Here is a 23591-nt window from a genome sequence, read left to right on the forward strand (position 1 = left end):
GTTATTTTAAATTCTTACACACAACCATCATCTCTTTTAGCTGTGTTTTCCTGAGCAACATTGCTGCATGTTGAACAAAGATGAATGTTGAAAAGCCTTGTTATCATACCAGATATATTAAGGTCACACTCATACTGGCCATATGAAATTGTGGTTAACTGTGAAGTCACCTGATATTTTTTTTCATTTCTGAAATAATCCAAATAATGTTTGAAATGTTAAGATTATCATTAAATACATGCACCATGCAAAATGGGACTTTGAAGAGCTATGTCAAACAAGATATTTCGTAAAGATTTTCATTAAATACAGGCAACTTTGAAGGGCTATGACTGGATATTTGAAAACTGAAGAGTGGTGACTTTTGGCCAAATAAATCCAAGATGGCCATGACAGATTCTTGAGTCGCTGACATGACGTACAATTGTATGACTGAATACAGAACCCTGTAAAAAGTTGATAGGTGAAATTGTCACCATAAGGGACTTTTCTCATCAAATTTTATATTACATTTCAGTGTTTGGCATGCTGCTGGGTGACACCTTAATTCTCGACAACCTTGACCATGCCAATGAATACAGACAAGAGGTATGCTACTAATCAAGTCACTAGTTTTGAGAATTATGGTGGCATATTTCTGCCATCGAGTTGCCATCTTGGGACTTAATGATGTCGACATCGTAAAAAGAAAAAGGTCAACATAAACTGAAAAATATGTCAACCTATTAGTAAACATGCCGTGATAATTTTCTAGGAAGTACAGTGGCATAATTCTGCCATTGAGCTGCCAACTTACGATTCAAAGATGTCAACATATTTATCACAACAATATCATCTTGCCAAGTTAAGTAATAAGTCAACATATTTTTTTAGTTTATGTTGACATATTTTTATGATGTCACATCATTCTCGGAAATATGTCGACATCTTTAAGTTGTAGGTCGTCAACTCCATGGTTGAAATATGCCACCATATATAGAAGGAGCTTTTATAGTCAAGTTAGCTTTTGGACTCCCATATTCCATATCATGTCCTGCCCTCATCATATTTATCATTTAACTAAAATATATCTGCTGAACTAGCAGTATTTCATGCCAATTTTAGTTGAAATTTGCCTGCAAACTCTTTTGGAGTAGCCATTTATTAGTTTACACTTTATCATGCCAACAATTTTTGAGACTGTTGCACTTAATTCACAGATCTGTCTAGACTTTCAAAATTTTGGCAGCATTTTCCCTGAGAAAATGGCTTTGAATTTGGGTATATAAATATATTTTTGAATAGAGTGTGTTTTTATTAATAGCTTGTGAAATATACACACTGCCCAACGATCCTGACTCGTCTCGGCGACCGCATACGTAGCAATGGGAAGTTTGGAGGTCTCATGAACAAAGCTCTATCTATAGACAAGCTACGAGGGGCAGTGTTTAGTGAGCCTCTGCCGTCTTCCTTTCATGAATTTGCCAACCAAACAGGTAAGTGTTTAGTGAGCCTCTGTCATCTTCCTAGCCAAACAGGTTAGTGTTTAGTGAGCCTCTGTCATCTTCCTAGTCAAACAGGTTAGTGTTTATTGAGCCTCTGTGCTTCACATCAACAAAATAATGCCATTTAAGGCAAGAGTTGGGAGGAAACTGTATTTTTCTTTGATGACATATTTATCCTAGATTTAGTTTTGTTGTGATGTTAAATGTTTGTATAAATGTATGATAAAAGAAGAAATCTTGACACCAACTTAACAATAAGTTAATTTTACTTAAGTTTACATTACATACATGACTTTTGTAGTAACACTCCTTCATAGAAATAGAGGACCTTACTGCAATTTTCATGTGAATAAATAATATTTACAAGGAATTCATGAACATTCAATTTAGACTCATTTCATAATGAAAATTTATGACAAGTTTCGTAATCATATCATTTATGTGTGTGCTACTTTACTTAAAGATTGATGTTCTGTGTGACACATAACTTTCCCTTCCGAGTGTGATGATGAAATGACCTTGACCCTTACGTTGCAGAATTGCTCCAGAACTATCGTGTGGCGATGGAAAAGTCGGGGAAGGCGAAAAACGAACTTTCAGAACAGGTGGCTCACATGAAGCTGCCAGAAATGCAGGAGAAATATAAAGAGTGTCGGGAGGCGGAGGTCGAACTTAAAGATGTCGAACAGAAGCTAGGTCAGTCTGGGAGTTAGCCTTGAGCTTAGTGTACATAGGAGTACAGACATATTGTTTTGTTTGGCAAACAAGTTCATTGGTTATAAAACTTTTGAATTACTTAAATAATGGTAGTTATATTATCGAAAAAGGGTTAAATTAATGAGTACAAAGTTACTTTCGGGGGATGGGGTTTGAATGAATGATATATAAGTATTGCAGTGTAAATCATTTGATCCTATATTTTTTAATATAATTGGCAATATATATTTAATTTGGATCAGTACTGAACAACTCTTTGTGACTGTTCTCTATGAATGAAAACAAAAAAAATCTTTACATTTCTTGTTAACTCATCTACTGCTATTTCAACTTACTGCATCCCGGCACTGAGTGCTGACAAGATATTGGTTTTTATATCGCCTTCGACGGATGCCAGAGAGGCGGCACATAGGTGTTACTTTTCCACAGCGGCGTCAACAAAAAAAATGTTAAGGTTTTGCATTTAGCTATGTTTCTGATAAATCATAGATGAAGCATGGATAGTAGAGCCTACTGCACTGAAATATTTCATGGATTTCTGCATTTTTGTGGTAAAAATCTCAAGTTTCTTGACTTTGGAAAATAATCAACATTTAGTTTTTCCTCTTAGCTCTTGCATATTAGGCAGTTTCTGACAAACTACAAAAGCTAGAGCAACAAAACTTAGGTTGTAGGTGTATCCTGGGATGTATAGCTGAATGCATTACACTCTACAAACATTTCTATTGTTTTGTATTTTTGGGGTAAAAAGTCAAATTTCTGGACTTGGAAGAAAATAGTGCTTTCGAATTTATCCTTGAGTACCCATGAGTAAAATGCTTATGACATTGACAAAGCGGGACAGGCCACACAAATAATTACGTGTAATTCTTGTCTCTGTAGGGGTGACAATGACTACACCAAGAATCCCAGCATCAGAAAGAGTCAAGACGATGCGTCCACCACCGAGCTCCGACGATGGCCCATCAGCGTCCAAACGGCCCAAAGTGACGGGTAACCCAACACCACAAACAACAATTGCTAATGGTAGCACCACTCCGAGCTCTGCATCCACCTCCAGTATTCTCGGCACACCAACAAGAAAAAGTGGCCGACTAGCGTCCATGTCCCCAGTTACATCTGACGACGGCAAGAAACGATTACGACGGACGTAGTACTGTACAGTATTCATTAAATTTCTGTAAAATTTTTGGGTTTGGTTTACATGAATTCAGTATGAACTTTGCTAGTTTCACAGCTAAACAGTCTAATGGGTTTAAAAATGTCTAATTTAAAAAAAAAAAATTGTGGCAATTTTAGTAAACCTGTGAGTTTGTAGTCTCTAAAACAAAAAATAATAGTGTTAAGAATTTGATTTAGAGAGGATTAAATTCTTATGTCACTTCTGGTGTAACATTTTGTTAGTGAAATCTTCAGACTTTCCTGTTTAAATTCTCCATGATCTGTCAGTTGTGGTTTACAATTGGGTATATCAATATAAAATATAGCCCATACAGTCTTTAGATATAAGCTTGTATACTAGTCATGATAAATCCTAAACAAGAATTTATATGATTTGTAAGGCAACATGTATTTTTAGTAATTACTTATTCAAGCTCATTTCTAGCTCACCAGTTACGACTAATGGTGAGCTAATGCTGTACTGTCGACATCGACTTTGGCGCCCCACCCCAAGACTTAAATTTTTGGGTAAGTTTTTGGAAAGCTTGTAAGTCCAAAAGTATACACCTCACACCCTTCTAATTTGGTTTATACATTCATTAGAGATCTAGGAATGATGTTATGGCAAAATCATGCAGAAAAAAATTGTGATTTTTGTGCATTTTACCATTTTGTGGACTTAACTTTTTTGGCACCAAAACCCACTTTTAAAGTTTTTGGAGTAAGCTCTTTGAAAAGATTGTAAGTCCAAAAGTATACATCTCACACCCTTCTTATTTGGTTTATACATCCATAAGAGGTCTAGCTGTGATATTATGTGACCTTCAATTTCAAAATGACATACTTATACATACATAGAAAATGAGTGCATGGTGTGATTGATGCTGCCGGTGAGCTTCACAATCATTGATTGCACTTGTTTTTTAGGTGAAAACAAAACTTGGTATTGATGCCATTGACCATCTTGAATTTTGTTTTGAGGTGAAAACTCCTAAAGTAATTTGAATAGTGGAATTTCCTATAGTTATGCTGATACAAATAATATAATACAGTGTCGGTCTCGTCAAGTTCAGTATTTTGTCAGATAATTCAACTTTGATTTTAGCTCGTGGAGTGTCTACACAGAGGTTTTCATCATATAAACCTTAAAACTACTGGAAATTATTATCAATTCTGAAGTCAAATGATATTTCATTTCTAAAATAATCAAAATAATGGTTGAAATGTTTCGATTATCATTAAATACAGGTAAATAAATGGCACTTTGAAGGGCTATGTCTTACTAGATATTTGATAAAGATTATCATTAAATACAGGCAACACACAAATTGGATTTGAAGGGCTATGACTAGATATTTGATCACTTTTGAAGTTACTTTAACAAAATATAAAATCTTCATGTTAGTAAAAGTTCTACTGTATAAGGAAAAAGAGAACAAAATGAGTTTTATAGACTTTTAAATATGTATCCCGATTGTAAATATGTCATATAAAGAGTCCTTGGTATATTATTATTGTTCAGTATGTAATCCGTTTCCCTTGGTCTCCACAACAGTCTCTGATGACATTTCCATATTGGCAGCTATCACTTTCATCTGTCATAATTCATAGTAGTTTTTATAGAGTACACTTCACTATGGCCACTTATGCACGACCGTCTTGAGGAGTGATATTACACTTGAGATGGTGCGTGTGGCATACAACTTTTCTGTACTATATATGGGTAATTATTTAGCTCAAACTGCCCAGGTTCATACTACCCTGTGATAAACAATAAAGTAGTTATTTGATTGAATTTTTTTCATGCATGCTAAATATATATAAAAAAAAAACTTAAATAGATGTGTGTACCGACTGCTGTACCAAATGATTTTTGAAAACTGGCGATTGTCAGCCATTTCATCCAGGCATGGCTAGACTAACTATCCCTGTCCTGGTCTGTGATGGTCGTAAGTCGTGCATATTCAACCATTCCAACCATTTTGATTGGTTACAGGAAAGTACCCTAATTGTACCTTATTTGTATGTATACACAAGGGTAAGATATTGTCTGCTTAAAGGGAGGTAACTTGTTATTTTCAAACCATTTTGTATTATAGCATTTTATATATATTGAAAATGTGTTCTTTTCTGTTTCAACACTTGTACGTAAATAAGAAGATGATTTGACAATAGGCTTTTATCAGCTTCTGTGATGTTAAGTTGAAAAGTGTTTTATGAAAGTGAATTTCTGATGATTTAAGCCTCTGTGAATGTACAAGTATGTGCTCTATGTGATAGGTGTATGTTGATCCAGAGATATCATTGGTAACATATTGAAATATATTTCAGGTGTAAATTAAATAAGTTTCAATCCAGTAGGCTTATTCATGGATTTGGGTTGTTAGTCAAAATTATTGCTGTTTTGAGTTTGGGCAGTTGAGCTTATACTTTGACTTGGTGTCTGTTGTCATGCATTGCAAACATTTCCACTTAAACAACGGCTCATTAACCAAGAGGGCCAGGACATGATATTAGGCTAGGAGAATGCTATAATGAAGGGCTACCAAGTTGTTCAAATTGAGTCACCTTGACCTACTTCCAAGGTAACAGGGGCAAATGTGTTAAGAAATGTTTAAGCAATTTTTTTCAGTAACCAAGCAGTCTTTGGTTATGATATTGGGCCTGTTGAATGCTGGGATAAAGGGCTACAATTTTTTTGTATTTTTTTTTTTTTTTTCAAATGGATGGCCTTGACCTTCTTTCAAGGTCACAGGGATAAAAAATGTGAAGATTTTTTTTTTAAAAGCAATATAGTTTATAGTGCCATTATACTTGACCAGAGGGATTAATTGCTACAACGTTTTATTAAATGAATAAATTTTGACAACTCTTATATCTGAATGAAGTGGTAGTTAGCTCTAGGTCAGATTTAAATTTAAAACAGATAAGCGATACAGGCCCATTATGTCTTTTGTTATTTCTCACACAAAAATAAGAGTACCAATGTTTTAAATGTAATATTAACCTGTCATAGAGCTGATGTACTTATTGCCTGTATCAAAATCCTGGAGTCTACCAGATTAATATCACTGGTCTTCCTGTGGAATTGATTTGGTGTAAACCAAGCACACTTCAATTTTATGTGGTGTTTTGTTTTTGATTAATTGAATGGTGTTTACTATTATTTTGCCTCCTTTCATTTTGCCTCATCTTTAAGTTATACTGCATCAGATCAAGCCGATATAAAAGCCATACCATGACCAGCTCAGATTGAGAAAACCGCTGGAATGGTCTGATATTGCTTTACTTCGGATCAGAAATAAAATAATGTCCACAAAGAATTTTTCAGAAGCTGGAATAATTAGAATAATGTTTAAACATTTCATGAAATATCATCTAAACACAAATGTATGGGACTGAAATTGATCATGAGGTAGTGATGTCCCTTTGGTCACAGCCCTTCATTCAGGACTTGACCAAATATCTGATCAACGCATGTTAGAGACTTTGATAACCATATATTCCAGTGTTATGAAGATAACTTAGGTGTCCTGGCAGTGATTTTGTGATTTCTCAAACGAAAGAGAAAAATAGGTATACAATATATATGTTAATTTACTCCCAATAGTCAAATTATACTGTCTAGTTTCATTACTTAAAATTTTGTTGTGTATGGTGTCATCATTTTATGTGTACAAATTTATGTGACATCATACTCAGCAGTTGTCATGGTGATAGGATGGACGGTTTTATGAACAATGATGTATCATGCTGTCAATAATTATACAATATCATGTTTTATTTTAGCAATTTGTTGACTGTGTCGTGAAATTTTAGTAATATGTTGCTTTGTTACTCTGTAAATTTTTTGTACATTTTCCAAATTCATAGGAATATATATACATGTATAAGGACATCACTTTTATGAAAATAAAAATGTTGTAAATTACTCTTAACGAGTTGTTTTAAACTTAAGAAATGGTGCCGTGTGAAAAACACAAACTATTTGCATTACAATGTATTTGTTAAACAGGGGCCAGTTTCATCAAATGTTTAACTTAAAATTTTCCATAGGAAAGCTTTACAGAATTTAAGGAAAGCTCCTTAACTAACAGGGAAAGCTCCTCAACTAACAGGGAAAGCTCCTTAACCAACAGGGAAAGCTCCTTAACTAACAGGGAAAGCTCCTTAACTAACAAGGAAAGTTCCTTAACTAACAAGGAAAGCTCCTTAACCAACAGGGAAAGCTCCTTAACTAACAGGGAAAGCTCCTTAACCAACAGGGAAAGCTCCTCAACTAACAGGGAAAGCTCCTTAACTAACAAGGAAAGTTCCTTAACTAACAAGGAAAGCTCCTTAACCAACAGGGAAAGCTCCTTAACTAACAGGGAAAGCTCCTTAACCAACAGGGAAAGCTCCTCAACTAACAAGGAAAGCTCCTTAACTAACAGGGAGAGCTCCTTAACTAACAAGGAGAGCTCCTAAACTAACAAGGAAAGCTCCTTAACTAACAGGGAAAGCTCCTTAACTAACAAGGAAAGCTCCTTAAGGAAAGTTCCTTAACAGGGGCCAGTTTCATCAAATGTTTAACTTTCCATAGGAAAGCTCCTTAACTAACAAGGAAAGCTCCTTAACTAACAGGGAAAGCTCCTTAACTAACAGGGAAAGCTCCTTAACTAACAGGGAAAGCTCCTTAACCAACAGGGAAAGCTCCTTAACCAACAGGGAAAGCTCCTTAACCAACAGGGAAAGCTCCTCAACTAACAGGGAAAGTTCCTTAACTAACAGGGAAAGCTCCTTAACCAACAGGGAAAGCTCCTTAACCAACAGGGAAAGCTCCTTAACTAACCAGGAAAGCTCCTTAACTAACAAGGAAAGCTCCTTAACTAGCAAGGAGAGCTCCTTAACTAACAGGGAAAGCTCCTTAAGGAAAGTTCCTTAACAGGGGCCAGTTTCATCAAATGTTTAACTTTCCATAGGAAAGCTCCTTAAATAACGGGGAAAGCTCCTTAACCAACAGGGAAAGCTCCTCAACTAACAGGGAAAGCTCCTTAACTAACAGGGAAAGCTCCTTAACTAACAGGGAAAGCTCCTTAAGGAAAGTTCCTTAACAGGGGCCAGTTTCATCAAATGTTTAACTTTCCATAGGAAAGCTCCTTAAATAACGGGGAACGCTCCTTAACTAACAGGGAAAGCTCCTTAACCAACAGGGAAAGCTCCTCAACTAACAGGGAAAGCTCCTCAACCAACAGGGAAAGCTCCTTAACCAACAGGGAAAGCTCCTTAACCAACAGGGAAAGCTCCTCAACTAACAGGGAAAGTTCCTTAACTAACAGGGAAAGCTCCTTAACCAACAGGGAAAGCTCCTTAACTAACAAGGAAAGCTCCTTAACCAACGAGGAAAGTTCCTTCACTAACAGGGAAAGCTCCTTAACTAACCAGGAAAGCTCCTTAACTAACGGGGAAAGCTCCTTAACTAACAGGGAAAGCTCCTTAAGGAAAGTTCCTTAACAGGGGCCAGTTTCATCAAATGTTTAACTTTCCATAGGAAAGCTCCTTAAATAACGGGGAAAGCTCCTTAACCAACAGGGAAAGCTCCTCAACTAACAGGGAAAGCTCCTTAACTAACAGGGAAAGCTCCTTAACTAACAGGGAAAGCTCCTTAATTTTAGAATATTTTCCTTTATAAGTCCAATAACACTTTCCTGTGGAAAATTTGAAGTTTAGGAATTTCCTGAAGTGAAAGAACAATGAAAACAGGGCCAGGATGAAATTACTGCTAGAATACCCCATCTTCATAAAAGAAAAGTGGGGTGGGGGATAGGTTATGTTATGGTATTAGTGGCTTCGTCTGTGTACCACAAATCTAGTAGATTTTAGTGGTAATCAGTCAAGGTCAAAGGGCTCCTAGCTAAATACAACAAACAAGATACTAATATTTAGCCAATAAGTACCTTTGATAGAGTACAAGAAAACAAAATTCTGATATTAATGATCTTGACCTATTTGCAAGGTGGCATGGGTGAAGTTTAAAAACAAGAGGCCCAGGGGCCTTAACGGTCATCTGACTCTAAATTAAAACCCTTATATTATTGTAGTATGCATTCTCTGTAGCAAGTATATAGTGGCACTGTTGGCCATGGTGGCCATCTTGGATTCTGAACAACCCAATAAATAACAACACTTGGTGTGGACCATCTCAGGATCATTTCTGGTAAGTTAGAGCTGAATCCCACAGGTGGAATTTGAGAAAAAGTTTGAAATAGGTGTTGTTCAGGAAAACCATGATTGCGCAATCATGTTACAAAATGGCCGCCATTGCTGCCATGTCAAAGTTTTTACGAGGCCAAAAAAATAACAACACTTTGTTGGCCCTGCTTCCTTAACATCTTCACCGATTTCCAGCTCAATGGCACCAGTGGAACTGGAGAAGAAGTATAAAATGTGTTTTTCAAGATGGCTGTCATGGCAGCCATCTTGGATTTCTGGCCGACTCGATAAATAGCTACACTTGGTAAGGACCATCTCAGGATCATTTCTGGTCAGTTAGAGCTGAATTCCACCAGTGGAATTTGAGAAGAAGTTTGAAATAGGTTTTGTTCAGGAAAACCATGATTGCGCAATCATGTTACAAAATGGCCGCCATATTGCTGCCATGTCAAAGTTTTTACGAGGCCAAAAAAATAACACTATGTTGGCTCGCCTTCCTTGACATCCTCATCCATTTCCAGCTCAAAGGCACCAATGAACCTGGAGAAGAAGTTTAAAATGTGTTTTTCAAGATGGTGGTTATGGTGGCCATCTTGGATTTCGGACCGACCCGAAAAATAACAACACTTGGTCGGGATCATATCAGGATCATCTCAGGCAAGTTTCAGCTCAATAGCACTGATGGAACTTGAGAAGAAGTTTAAAATGTGTTTTTCAAGATGGCGGCTATGGCGGCCATCTTGGATTTCGGACCGACCCGAAAAATAACAACACTTGGTCGAGATCATATCAGGATCATTTCAGGCAGGTTTCAGCTCAATAGCACTGGTAGAACTTGAGAAGAAGTTTAAAATGTGTTTTTCAAGATGGCGGCCTCAGCGGCCATCTTGGATTACGGACCGACCCGAAAAATAACAACACTTGGTCAGGATCATATTAGGATCATCTCAGGCAAGTTTCAGCTCAAAAGCACTGGTGGAAGTTGAGAAGAAGTTTAAAATGGGTTTTTCAAGATGGCGGCTATGGCGGCCATCTTGGATTTCGGACTGATCTAAAAAAATAACAACACTTGGTCGGGATCATATCAGGATCATTTCAGGCAAGTTTCAGCTCAATAGCACTGGTGAAACTTGAGAAGAAGCTTTAAATGTGTTTTTCAAGATGGCGGCTATGGCGGCCATCTTGGATTTCAGACCGACCCGAAAAATAACAACACTTGGTCGGGATCATATCAGGATCATCTCAGGCAAGTTTCAACTCAATAGCACTGGTGGAACTTGAGAAGAAGCTTAAAATGTGTTTTTCAAGATGGCGGCTATGGCGGCCATCTTGGATTTCGGACCGACCCGAAAAATAACAACACTTGGTCGGGATCATATCAGGATCATTTCAGGCAAGTTTCAGCTCAATAGCACTGGTGGAAGTTGAGAAGAAGTTTAAAATGTGTTTTTCAAGATGGCGGCTATGGCGGCCATCTTGGATTTCGGACTGATAAAAAAAATAACAACACTTGGTCGGGATCATATCAGGATCATTTCAGGCAAGTTTCAGCTCAATAGCACTGGTGAAACTTGAGAAGTTTTAAATGTGTTTTTCAAGATGGCGGCTATGGCGGCCATCTTGGATTTCAGACCGACCTGAAAAATAACAACACTTTGTCGGGATCATCTCAGGATCATTTCTGGCAAGTTTCAGCCCAACAGCAGTGGTGGAACTTGAGAAGAAGTTTAAAATGTGTTTTCAAAATGGCGGCTATGGCGGCCATCTTGGATTTCGGACCAACCCGAAAAATAACAACACTTGGTCAGGACCATCTCAGGATCATTTCTGGCAAGTTTCATGTGAATCCCACTGGTGGAACTTGAGAAGAAGATTGAAATGTGAAAAGTTTACGGACGGCGCACGGCGCACGGCGGACGGCGGACGACGACGGACGAAGCACGATGGCAAGAATCATTTTTCTTAAAATCCACTTAACTGACCAGCAAATGAAGGGGAGCGGGTAATGAGTACTTTACTCGTATGAAATACCTTGACCTATTTTCAAAGTTACAGAGGTTAAATATGTTTTTTTTTTAAAACTTCTGTAATCTTTTCAAGTTTCATAAGACCAAGGGTGCTGATTTTTGTCTAGCAGGTACCTGAGATGTCATCGTGTACTCTAAGTGCACAGACTCCAAATTTATGACCTTGACTCTTTTCAAGGTCACTATTCCAAGGGCACAGACTCTCCTACATATTACCTTGACTTTTTTCAAGGTCACAATGGACAAAAGGATGAAAACCTGAAAGTTTCAGACGACTCCGGGTCCAGATAAATTGCAAGCAGTTGAGCTTCTTACAAACTGTAAAATAAGGCCCACTCGGCCTCTTTCTTTTAAAACTTCGTAAATAAAACTATGGTACGACTAGATGAAATTGTGAAGAACTGTAAAATACTGGTAGTTGGTTTTTTTAAATCCTTATAGAAATGTAATGTTTACATAAAAGCATGATTTAATCTTGAGAGACAAGGTAAATTGGGACAATTTTACACGTGAGAAACGAGATAGGGTAAAGTAGGATATGGATTTACACGTGAACAAGAGGCCCATGGGGCCTGTATCGCTCACCTGGTTGGATTTGACCAAATGTCAAAATAATGTTCATGTTCAATTTGTTAATACATTATACAAAAATGTACTCTCTGAAAGACCATATGGATTATTTTTTACAACATAATGGTGTTTAAAGAAACTAAGTCCCTTAGGGTGGGGAAAACCCTTTGGCCTATGTTTACATAAGAATTGTGTTTATCCCTTAATGCCCAGTGTTACTATACATAGTTATGGGATTGAGGGTCACAGTAACCATTTATGCAAATCTGTTCCCCCATCACCACGGATGTTTCTGACCAAATTGGGTTCAAATCCATTTAAAACTCAAATCTCTATTTCCCCTATTTGGCCCCTCCCTTCAGGCCCCTTGGTGGTCAGAGTCAATATTTATATAAACTCTCTTTCCCCCTTCCCCTAAGAATATTCCAGACCAAATTTGGTTCAAATCCATTAATAACTTTATGAATAATAGCGATTTAAAGGATAAACCCCTATTTCCCTATTTGGCCCCGCCCCTCAGGTCCCTAGGGGTTAAGAGTAAAAATTTATACAAACTCTGTTCCCCTTCTACCAAGGATGTTCCTGACCAAATTTGGTTCAAATTCATTCATAACTTTATGACTAGTAGCGATTTAAAGGAGTAACCCTATTTCCCCTATTTGGCCCCGCCCCTCAGGTCCCTAGGGGTTCAGAGTAAAAATTTATGCAAACTCTGTTCCCCTTCTGCCAAGGATGTTCCTGACCAAATTTGGTTCAAATTCATTCATAACTTTATGACTAGTAGCGATTTAAAGGATTAACCCTATTTCCCCTATTTGGCCCCGCCCCTCAGGCCCCTGGGGGTTCAGTGCAAAAATTTATACAAACTCTGTTCCCCTTCTGCCAAGGATGTTACTGACCGAATTTGGTTCAAATTCATTCATAACTTTATGACTAGTAGCGATTTAAAGGAGTAACCCTATTTCCCCTATTTGGCCCCGCCCCTCAGGCCCCTTGGGGTTCAGAGTAAAAATTTATACAAACTCTGTTCACCTTCTGCCAAGAATGTTCCTGACCAAATTTGGTTCAAATTCATTAATAACTTTATGACTAGTAGCGATTTAAAGGAGTAACCCTATTTCCCCTATTTGGCCCCGCCTCTCAGGTCCCTAGGGGTTCAGAGTAAAAATTTATACAAACTCTGTTCCCCTTCTGCCAAGGATGTTCCTGACCAAACTTGGTTCAAATTCATTCATAACTTTATGACTAGTAGCGATTTAAAGGAGTAACCCTATTTCCCCTATTTGGCCCCGCCCCTCAGGCCCCTGGGGGTTCAGAGTAAAAATTTATACAAACTCTGTTCCCTTTCTGTCAAGGATGTCACTGACCAAATTTGGTTCAAATTCATTCATAACTTCATGACTAGTAGCGATTTAAAGGAGTAACCCTATTTCCCCTATTTGGCCCCGCCCCTCAGGTCCCTAGGGGTTCAGAGTAAAAATTTATACAAACTCTGTTCCCCTTCTGCCAAGGATGTTCCTGTTACTGACCAAATTTGGTTCAAATTCATTCATAACTTTATGACTAGTAGCGATTTAAAGGAGTAACCCTATTTCCCCTATTTGGCCCCGCCCCTCAGGCCCCTGGGGGTTCAGAGTAAAAATTTATACAAACTCTGTTCACCTTATGCCAAGGATGTTCCTGACCAAATTTGGTTCAAATTCATTCATAACTTTATGACAAGTAGCGATTTAAAGGATTAACCCTATTTCCCCTATTTGGCCCCGCCCCTCAGGCCCCTGGGGGTTCAGAGTAAAACTGTATACAAACTCTGTTCCCCTTCCCCCAAGGATGTTCCTGACCAAATTTGGTGAAAATCCATTCAACACTTTATGACTAGTAGCGATTTAAAGAAAAAGTTGACGGACGACGGACGCTGGACCATGGCATAAGCTCACCGGCCCTTCGGGCCAGGTGAGCTAAAAACGAGATAGGGTAAAGTAGGATAAGATTTTACACGTGAGGGGCAAGATAGGGTAAAGTAGGACACGATTTTAAACGTGAGAGACGAGATAGGGTAAAGCAGGACATGGATTTACACGTGAGAGGCAAGATAGGGTAAAGTAGGACATGAATTTACACGTGAGAGACGAGATAGGGTATAGTAGGACACGTGAGAGACGAGATAGGGTAAAGTAGGACATGAATTTACACGTGAGAGGCAAGATAGGGTAAAGTATGACATGGCTTACACGTGAGAGACAAGATAGGGTAAAGTAGGACATGGCTTACACGTGAGAGACAAGATAGGGTAAAGTAGGACATGGCTTACACGTGAGAGACGAGATAGGGTAAAGTAGGACATGGTTTACACGTGAGAGACAAGATAGGGTAAAGTAGGACACGATTTTACACGTGAGAGACGAGATAGGGTAAAGTAGGACATGGATTTACACGTGAGAGGCAAGATAGGGTAAAGTAGGACATGGCTTACACGTGAGAGACAAGATAGGGTAAAGTAGGACATGATTTTACACGTGAGAGACGAGATAGGGTATAGTAGGACACGATTTTACACGTGAGAGACGAGATAGGGTAAAGTAGGACATGGATTTACACGTGAGAGTCAAGATAGGGTAAAGTAGGACATGAATTTACACGTGAGAGGCAAGATAGGGTAAAGTATGACATGGCTTACACGTGAGGGGCAAGATAGGATAAAGTAATACACGATTTTACACGTGAGAGACGAGATAGGGTAAAGCAGGGCATGGATTTACACGTGAGAGGCAAGATAGGGTAAAGTAGGACATGGCTTACACGTGAGGGGCAAGATAGGATAAAGTAATACACGATTTTACACGTGAGAGACGAGATAGGGTAAAGCAGGACATGGATTTACACGTGAGAGGCAAGATAGGGTAAAGTAGGACATGGCTTACACGTGAGAGACAAGATAGGGTAAAGTAGGACACGATTTTACACGTGAGAGACGATATAGGGTAAAGTAGGACATGGATTTACACGTGAGAGACAAGATAGGGTAAAGTAGGACATAATTTACACGTGAGAGACGAGATAGTGCAGCGTACAGTAGGACATGGATTACACGTGAGAGGCAAGATAGGGTAAAGTAGGGCATGGATTTACACGTGAGAAACGAGATCGGGAAAAGTAGGACATAATTTTACACGTGAGAGATAATAAAGGGTACAGTAGGACATGATTTTACATGTGAGAAACAATGTAGTGTAACGTAGGACATGGATTTCACACGTGGGAGACGAGATAGGGTAAAGTAAAACATAATTTTACACGTGAGAGGCAAGATAGGGTAAGGTTTTATATTCAGTCAGGAGAACAAAGCTTAATATTCATTATGTAACGTTTATTTTTTTAGGGAGGAGTTTAGAATATGTAGATTTCCTAATGTTTTACACTCAACTATCTGGATTGCTATAGAAAAAACAACAACATTATTGAAGGAGCGCTATTTTACGCGTGTAAGATTCGTCCACGCATTTCGTCATTTTGAAGCAGGATCATGTGGTTAAATGTCATTTGTTTCAAAACTTCTTTCCTTAAAATAGACGCTGGGCCCTTGATTTCCGGTATATGCTTAGCATGTGTCAGATATGAACAGAAAGAAATTTCTTAACGACAACAACTACAATTAGACCAGGTGTGCCCAAAAAGTAAGCGTCTTCTTCTTCACTGAAGACAACCATGTATATCTAGGTCAAATCCTAAAATCACATTTTCATGACGACGAAATCAACATGTATACCAGCCTTAAACAAGAGGCCCATGGGGCCTGTATCGCTCACCTGGTTGGATTAGACCAAATGTCAAAATAATGTTCATATTCAATTTGTTTTATTTGTAAATCTCTAACAATGCTATATATGGTTATAGTGTGGGAATCCGAACTGCTTTAAAGATTAATGAAGTCCAGACTCTCTAAGGTCTGAAAAACCTCAAGAATTGTTTTTAGAACATGCATTCATAACTTTATGACTAGTAGCGATTTAAAGGAATTACCTCTATTTCCCCTATTGGGCCCCGCCCCTTTGGCCCCATTGGGGTCAGAGTCACCATTTATGCAAAATCTGTTCCCCTTCCCCCAAGGATGTTTATGACCAAATTGGGTTCAAATCCATTCATAACTTTATGACTAGTAGCGATTTAAAGGAATTACCTCTATTTCCCCTATTGGGCCCCGCCCCTTTGGGGTCAGAGCCACCATTTATGCAAAATCTGTTCCCCTTCCCCCAAGGATGTTTCTGACCAAATCGGGTTCAAATCCATTCATAACTTAATGACTAGTAGCGATTTAAAGGAATTACCTCTATTTCCCCTATTGGGCCCCGCCCCTTTGGCCCCTCCGGGGTCAGAGCCACCATTTATGCAAAATCTATTCCACTTCCCTCAAGGATGTTTCTGACCAAATTGGGTTTAAATCCATTCATAACTTAATGACTAGTAGCGATTCAAATGAATTACCTCTATTTCCCCTCTTTGGCCCCTCGGGGGTCAGAGTCACCATTTATGCAAAATCTGTTCTCCTTCCCCCAAGGATGTTTCTGACCAAATAGGGTTCAAATCCATTCATAACGTTATGACTAGTAGCGATTTAAAGGAATAACTCTATTTCCCCTATTGGGCCCCGCCCTTTTGGTCCCTTTGGGGTCAGAGCCACCATTTATGCAAAATCTGTTCCCCTTCCCTCAAGGATGTTTCTGACCAAATTGGGTTCAAATCCATTCATAACTTTATGACTAGTAGCGATTTAAAGGAATAACTCTATTTCCCCTATTGGGCCCCGCCCCTTTGGCCCCTCCGGGGTCAGAGCCACCATTTATGCAAAATCTGTTCCCCTTCCCTCAAGGATGTTTCTGACCAAATTGGGTTCAAATCCATTCATAACTTTATGACTAGTAGCGATTTAAAGGAATTGCTTCAATTTCCCCTATTGGGCCCCGCCCCTCAGGCCCCTCTGGGGTCAGAGCCACCATTTATGCAAAATCTGTTCCCCTTCCCCCAAGGATGTTTCTGACCAAATTGGGTTCAAATCCATTCATAACTTTATGACTAGTAGCGATTTAAAAGAATTACCTCTATTTCCCCTATTGGGCCCCGCCCCTTTGGCCCCTTTGGGGTCAGAGTCACCATTTATGCAAAATCTGTTCCCCTTCCGCCAAGAATGTTTCTGGCCAAATTTGGTCAAAATCCAATAAGAACTTTTTGACTAGTAGCGATTTGAAGCAAATGTTGACGGACGGACGGACGACGGACGACGGACGCTGCGCCATGACATAAGCTCACCGGACCTTCGGTCCAGGTGAGCTAAAAATCGGTCAAAATTACCCTCTGTGTTTATTACGTAGAACCAAAATTGTTAATCTAGTGCCCTTAAAAGCGTAAAATCTGTTATACCCAATAGGATAGGTCCATATTCCAAAAACCTAGACCGTAACAAATATCAGGTCCCTGCGATACACACTAGCATAGGCCTAAATATACCTAGACCGTAAGCAATTCTCAGGTCCCTGTGACACACACTAAAATAGGTCCAAATACATCTAGACTTAACAAATTCTCAGGTCCCTGTGATACACACAAGGATATGTCCAAATACAACTAGACTGTAACAAATGCTTAGCTCTCAGTTGGTCTGCCCATGAAATTGTGCCCTGACACTCTCCTTCTTCTATCGAGTTGAATTTGTCAAAGAACCTGTCGGATAGCTAACAAGACATTTTCATCAAGGTTTATAATTATATCGATGATATGCTGTCATTACAAGAAAATAAATGATTGACCATATCAATATCTCTGAATCCTCTTCTGAACTTCACAATGCCATTACAACTTAATATATATAGATAATACCGATATTTACCATAATCATGCTAATATCTGCGAGATCTTAACTTTCGCGTGTTGCAGAGCATTGAATCCACGAAAATTATTTGCCGTACTGTATCCTTGTTCTTTAAAATAGGAAATAATAAATAAGTCTTAGCCGTAACCGCGGCATTTGATATTCACGAATATTTTTTACATTTGAAAAAAAAAAACAAAAAAAAAACAACAAAAAAACAGGGATGGCTTACGGAGGCCACTCGATGAGCAATATAGTAATCGGCCAATTCCGCCAATGCTCGGAAGGACTGTCGCATTCGGTATTTCGATCGAAAAGGCTATGTCCAAAGTAAATACCACGAGAAAATTGGGGAAACAATGACAAGACAATTTCTATCTGTTCTGAAGAGAGTGGATGACTCTTTAGTGGCTATATAATGTGTCATCTAAGAGAGCGCGAGAGGTCGTTCGCACGAGCCTACGCGAGAACAAGACATTTTTTTCATGACAATTCATACGAACGTATTGAAATCCACATATTGTTTTTGTTTAAAATGTATTTGTATAATAATGGTTTACATACGATGAAGAAAATAGTGATTTCTTGCATATCAATCGGCCGATATTGTATTCGGGGTTTGAATTAGACCTTTTTGGAATTGAGAGATGTTGTAATTGGTATAATGAGCTGTGTATTCCGCCATTAACTCGCTAGACAACCAAACCCAGCATTGCAATCAAACAACAACAACAACAACAACAACAACAAAACCAATTTTTTTTTTTTTTTTTACTTTTAACTTTTAATTTCTTTAAAGGACTGTTTTCTTTCATATTTCATTACGCATGTCTTTTAACCAATCAGAAGTAACATAGCAAACAGTGACGTCATATTAAACAGTTTAGATATAATCATGATATATGGATAGATGATGCTGCTATGTTTTTTCGGGAGACGAAGCAGACAATAATCGACTGTTTTAGAATTTCACGCCGAAGTATTGCCCACATACCTCCCGTCATTGTCTGAGCTAGACATTACTACGGGTATATCAACGTCACTTCCGGTTCCTACAAAATAACTTCCGGTATGGTTGCTGATTGGACCATTACATAACTATGGCCGTATGGATCGAGTTCACATGAATTTTTTTTTTAGCAAAAAAATGATTTGAAATCAAATCAAATTAACTAAATAAATAAATGGATTTTACAGCAGATTAATAACTCTTAATATATTCAATTTTCTGTTAACCTGATATTGGGCAAAACATTTCATTAATTTTGTTTAACCTGCAGTGAGTATGGTTAAGAAATCTGAATCAATTTCGGATGCTAAAATAATAAACATGATGTTCAAAGACAAAGTTTAAGCAGAGAATAGCGTCAAAAAATGCAAAAAAATTCGCATCTACAAGTTCTACAACATACACATGTAGTTGTTTATTTACTTAATGCTCCATTAAAACTTCCTCACACTCTGGATTTTGAAAGACCATGACCAGATGGGTGATCAATGTCCACTGATATTAACTTGGAAGTATATACGGACTGTTAATCTAGACGCCTTTGTTCTGTACAAACTTGGTATTAGTGTAAAAGAAACGAGTCGGTGTGGCTTGTACATAGTGATAAATACAGTCTCTGTCGCTCAGCTGAGGGAGCAGACTTCTTTGACTCAGGAAGGACTCAGCCGTGGCTTATCATGCCGGGACCTGGTTCGATTCTTATCATGGCACTCAGCAGGAATGGTTTCCCTGTTCTGTTAAACAAAAGGGCGACGAAATTGCAAGTTTCTCTCCAATGCATATTCTCCTTGGAATCAGACGATTGTTCAAGACATAGGCGGATGAATGTTTACCCGGTGATGCGTTTCTATAGCAACATCTAACCGGATCAACACTCACTGCGCAGTCTCAAATAGTTCATAGTTCAACAGAGAATGCTCGCCTGAAACACTAGAAGGGAGATAATGTTTAATATGATGCATCATTTGGCGAAACGGAACAATATTTAAGGGAGATAACTCTACCGCTCTTACAGCAATATTGTTTCTCTCTTGACATTAACCTCTTCGCCTAAAGGACTGGGTGGTTAATGGGCAAACAAGATATTATCAAAGATATTAAACGAAACAACCATTTTTTGTGATACATGTATATATTAACATATAAGAACATTAGTTATAGACGCTGAATTACCTGGCAGACGAAATGTGGGTCTAAACATTTACCACCGTCAGAAGACCAACTCGAGCAAAACTTATTGATTATGAAATAATATAACAGTAAAAACAAAATCTTAGAGATTCGGTTGATTATGAAATAATATAACAGTAAAAACAAAATCTTAGAGATTCGGTGAAAATTCAGTGATAAGTAAATGTTGACTTTGTAACGATTCTGTGATGTTCAGTGAAAACATTATACTTGTCACCCGATAAATACTTTTCAATTAAATGAAAACTCAACGATTATTCAGTGAAAACTCAAGGCTAACTGGACATAAATTTTATGATAATGCAATGAAAACTCAATCACTCAACAATAACACATCAAGTGATAACTCGCTGAAACTTTAATTACGAGACAATTATGACTTAGTAATAGCTCAATTATGTTCTAAGGAAAACTCAATGGTAACTCAGTATTAACTCTTTTTATAACTCGATAGAAACACAACAATAGTTCAAGAAAAACAAAGAAACTTCGTGGATATTCAATGGTAACTTAGTGATGACTCAACGATGACTCAGCGACAGCTACATGACTCATTGATAGCTCAATGATGACTCGGTGATAACACGATGGTGACTCTATGATAACTCGGTGTTGACTCAATTATGACTGTGATAATTCAATGATGGTTCAGTAGAAACTCAATGATGAGTGGTAACTCAATTGTTACGCAGTGATAACTCAATGGTGACTCAACGATAACTCAGTGATAACTCAATGGCGACTCAATTATGACTAACCATTCAATGATGGCTAAGTGGTGACACAATGATGATCATGAGTTATAACTCAATTGTATCTCAACATTAACTCAATTGTGACTCAGTGATAACTCAGCTGTGACTTAGTAATAACTCAATGGCGACTGTGAGTGATAACTTAATGACGACTGTGAACAATAACTCAATGATGACTGTGATTACTAACTCAATGGTGACTTAGTGTAATTCCATATATCACAGTAAAGCATTAATAGCTCGACTATACTTCAAAAATGATTCGGTGATAACACAAATATGAGTCAATAACTAACTTCATTAAATGGTTACTCAAAGGTTACTCATTGATAGTCTAAAGTAAAAAGCAGTTAAAATTGCTTTCATCCAACATTATCGAGGTCGTTCAGGTAAATTCGTGCAAAAATATCTTCTTTAAAAAGCAATAAACATTCTCCCGAAACATGTTCGTACGGCTATTGAGTTCAATACTTAATGTCGTATATTTGATATTTTGTCGGTGTGATTTAAACACCAAATGTCCATGTGAATAGGGGAAACTGTGTATTAAACAGTTCTGGCGTATTGATGGTACGAGAGTTTAAAAGCCTGATTTTTTGATAAACTTTATATTGAAGGAATTCTATATCATTCTAGTGTTTTAGTGGTAAAAGCGTCTATTAAAGCAGGTTTTTAAAAATCAATATCACATGTATGCAATACACTGTGGTTTAAAAACACATACCCGACCACATACCTGATCAAAAAAGTTTTTAAAAATCTGTGGAAAATATTACATAATTTCCGTATTTTTAATACAGCATAACAAAATATTTTTTTCTAAAAACGTTCACTGCTATACTTAACAGGATTGCTCGTTTTCTTTCAACACACGTTTATGTGTAGGATATGAATGTGTGCTTGTGTTAATGTATATACATTGGCAAATCAGTAAAATCAACAAAACGGCTGTTGTATACGCTGCATGAGGGAGTGGGGACGGCCAGTTACCATTGTACTCCGATGTGTAGGGCACATCACTCACAGTCTGTAGCCAGGGTGTTAGCACGGTCCAATGATTCCGAATAGACCCCGGTTTTAAAAACATGTAAAATACATGTGAATGAGCTCGCTATGGTATCCTATAGCGAGCGCATTCCGGAATCTCGTCTGTAAGGGAAGTAGATGAAATCGCTTACAGTTTCTAAAATATCCCCGAAATTAGCAATTTATCAATATTAAAAGTGTTTATACAAGTTTGGTGTCTAATGCTCTACCAAGAGTTTTCGTTTATAAGCGGATGGCGAACCTTTATTAACAAATGTAATTTGAGAAACATCAACACAGTACTTCTTTAAAAGTAGTGAAAATAAATTTCTGTTACGAAAATGTGTTTAATACGGATTTTCTTTATACTCTATCTAGAGTTGTCGTTCCTTAACCTCACATGCGGAACATAGCCCTGGGTACGATCTATTTCCGATCTTTGACGGGAATGACTAGGATGATGAGATTGAACGATTCCCACATCGTAACATCGGAGCCAGTTCCGCCAAGACTAGGAATAACTCTGAACCTTGACGGAATCGGCCGAGATGATTCTCACATCGCAATATCTCGGCTAATTCCGTCATCGATCGGGAAATTCCGATCCTTGACGGGATTGGCCGAGATATTGCGATGGAGCAGCGATTCCCTATGATACTAGTGAGATTCCGTAATGCTTTAGATGATGACTCTGCTAAATATAAAGTTGAATATCAACCGGAGCAAAAATCTCTCGATATGTATTTTAAATACGGGATGCCTTAATGCAAGAGTGGCTATGAATAAGACTGAATTCATAAAACGTATTTTAACAAAGGAAAGCATTAAGACGGTGTAAACCTAACACCATTGGAGAGTTTATATCGGAATATAATTATGTTGTGTAGCAAGAGGTACTCCATTCATCAACCTTCCTACATGACCAAACATGCATATTTTAACATATCATTTCTATGACAAGGTATAAAAGAAAATATAGAACCTAATTTGCTGAAGATCGCCTGTGTAGTACATTTATAACTTGTTGGATTTGAACGCTACTATTCATCCGCCCATTCCCTCCTTGCAAAAATAGCCAGGAATATTTCAATACCGCGTCAGCCACGCCATGTCCAGTTAAATATACCCAGTTAATCCATAAAAAAAACATTATCTATCTGCTTATTTACTTGGTTTTAATTTTCAGCAGTCACCATGGTATTCAAAACTAAGGTCACCATCTTGAAATCGTGCATATTCACGCGACAGAAAACGAGATGAATTATGGGTATCTTAGCCAGGTTGTGACGTGTTAATGTTTAATATACTATTTTGTGGACATTGGCCGAGCAATAAGCTATTGAAAAGTGGCGATAACTCTGCAAAAGACTGGGTTAAAACGTAAGACTCGGAAGAGATTTGACTGGTGTCTTTTAGCTACATAGTCGCCTCATTCAATCAGGCGGTGGTTAAAGCGGTGAAGTTCTAACTAAAAATGGGGGTTAAACAAAAAATATTTTATACGATATTATACGATATATTTGTCATCGATGTATTATTTCAAATGCCCCCAGATGGGCCCCTCTTTACCGATGTGCGTCATTGGGCATCGCATCA

The 23591-nt window shown here is 38.0% G+C and overlaps 1 protein-coding gene across 1 annotated transcript in view; it reads left to right on the forward strand.

Moving 5' to 3' along the window:
* LOC117316124 (structural maintenance of chromosomes flexible hinge domain-containing protein 1-like) overlaps positions 1 to 7294 on the forward strand; it is a 69922-nt gene extending 62628 nt beyond the window's left edge. Inside the window, exons 46-49 of the mRNA XM_033870624.1 lie at positions 518 to 588; positions 1304 to 1475; positions 2022 to 2180; positions 3084 to 7294. Coding sequence (XP_033726515.1) covers positions 518 to 588; positions 1304 to 1475; positions 2022 to 2180; positions 3084 to 3355 — 674 coding nt within the window. The 3' untranslated portion in view covers positions 3356 to 7294. The remainder of the gene's footprint in view (positions 1 to 517; positions 589 to 1303; positions 1476 to 2021; positions 2181 to 3083) is intronic.
* Positions 7295 to 23591: the final 16297 nt, after the last annotated feature.

Source organism: Pecten maximus, chromosome 18 (assembly GCF_902652985.1).
Source record: "Pecten maximus chromosome 18, xPecMax1.1, whole genome shotgun sequence".
Taxonomy (NCBI): Eukaryota; Metazoa; Mollusca; class Bivalvia; order Pectinida; family Pectinidae; genus Pecten; species Pecten maximus.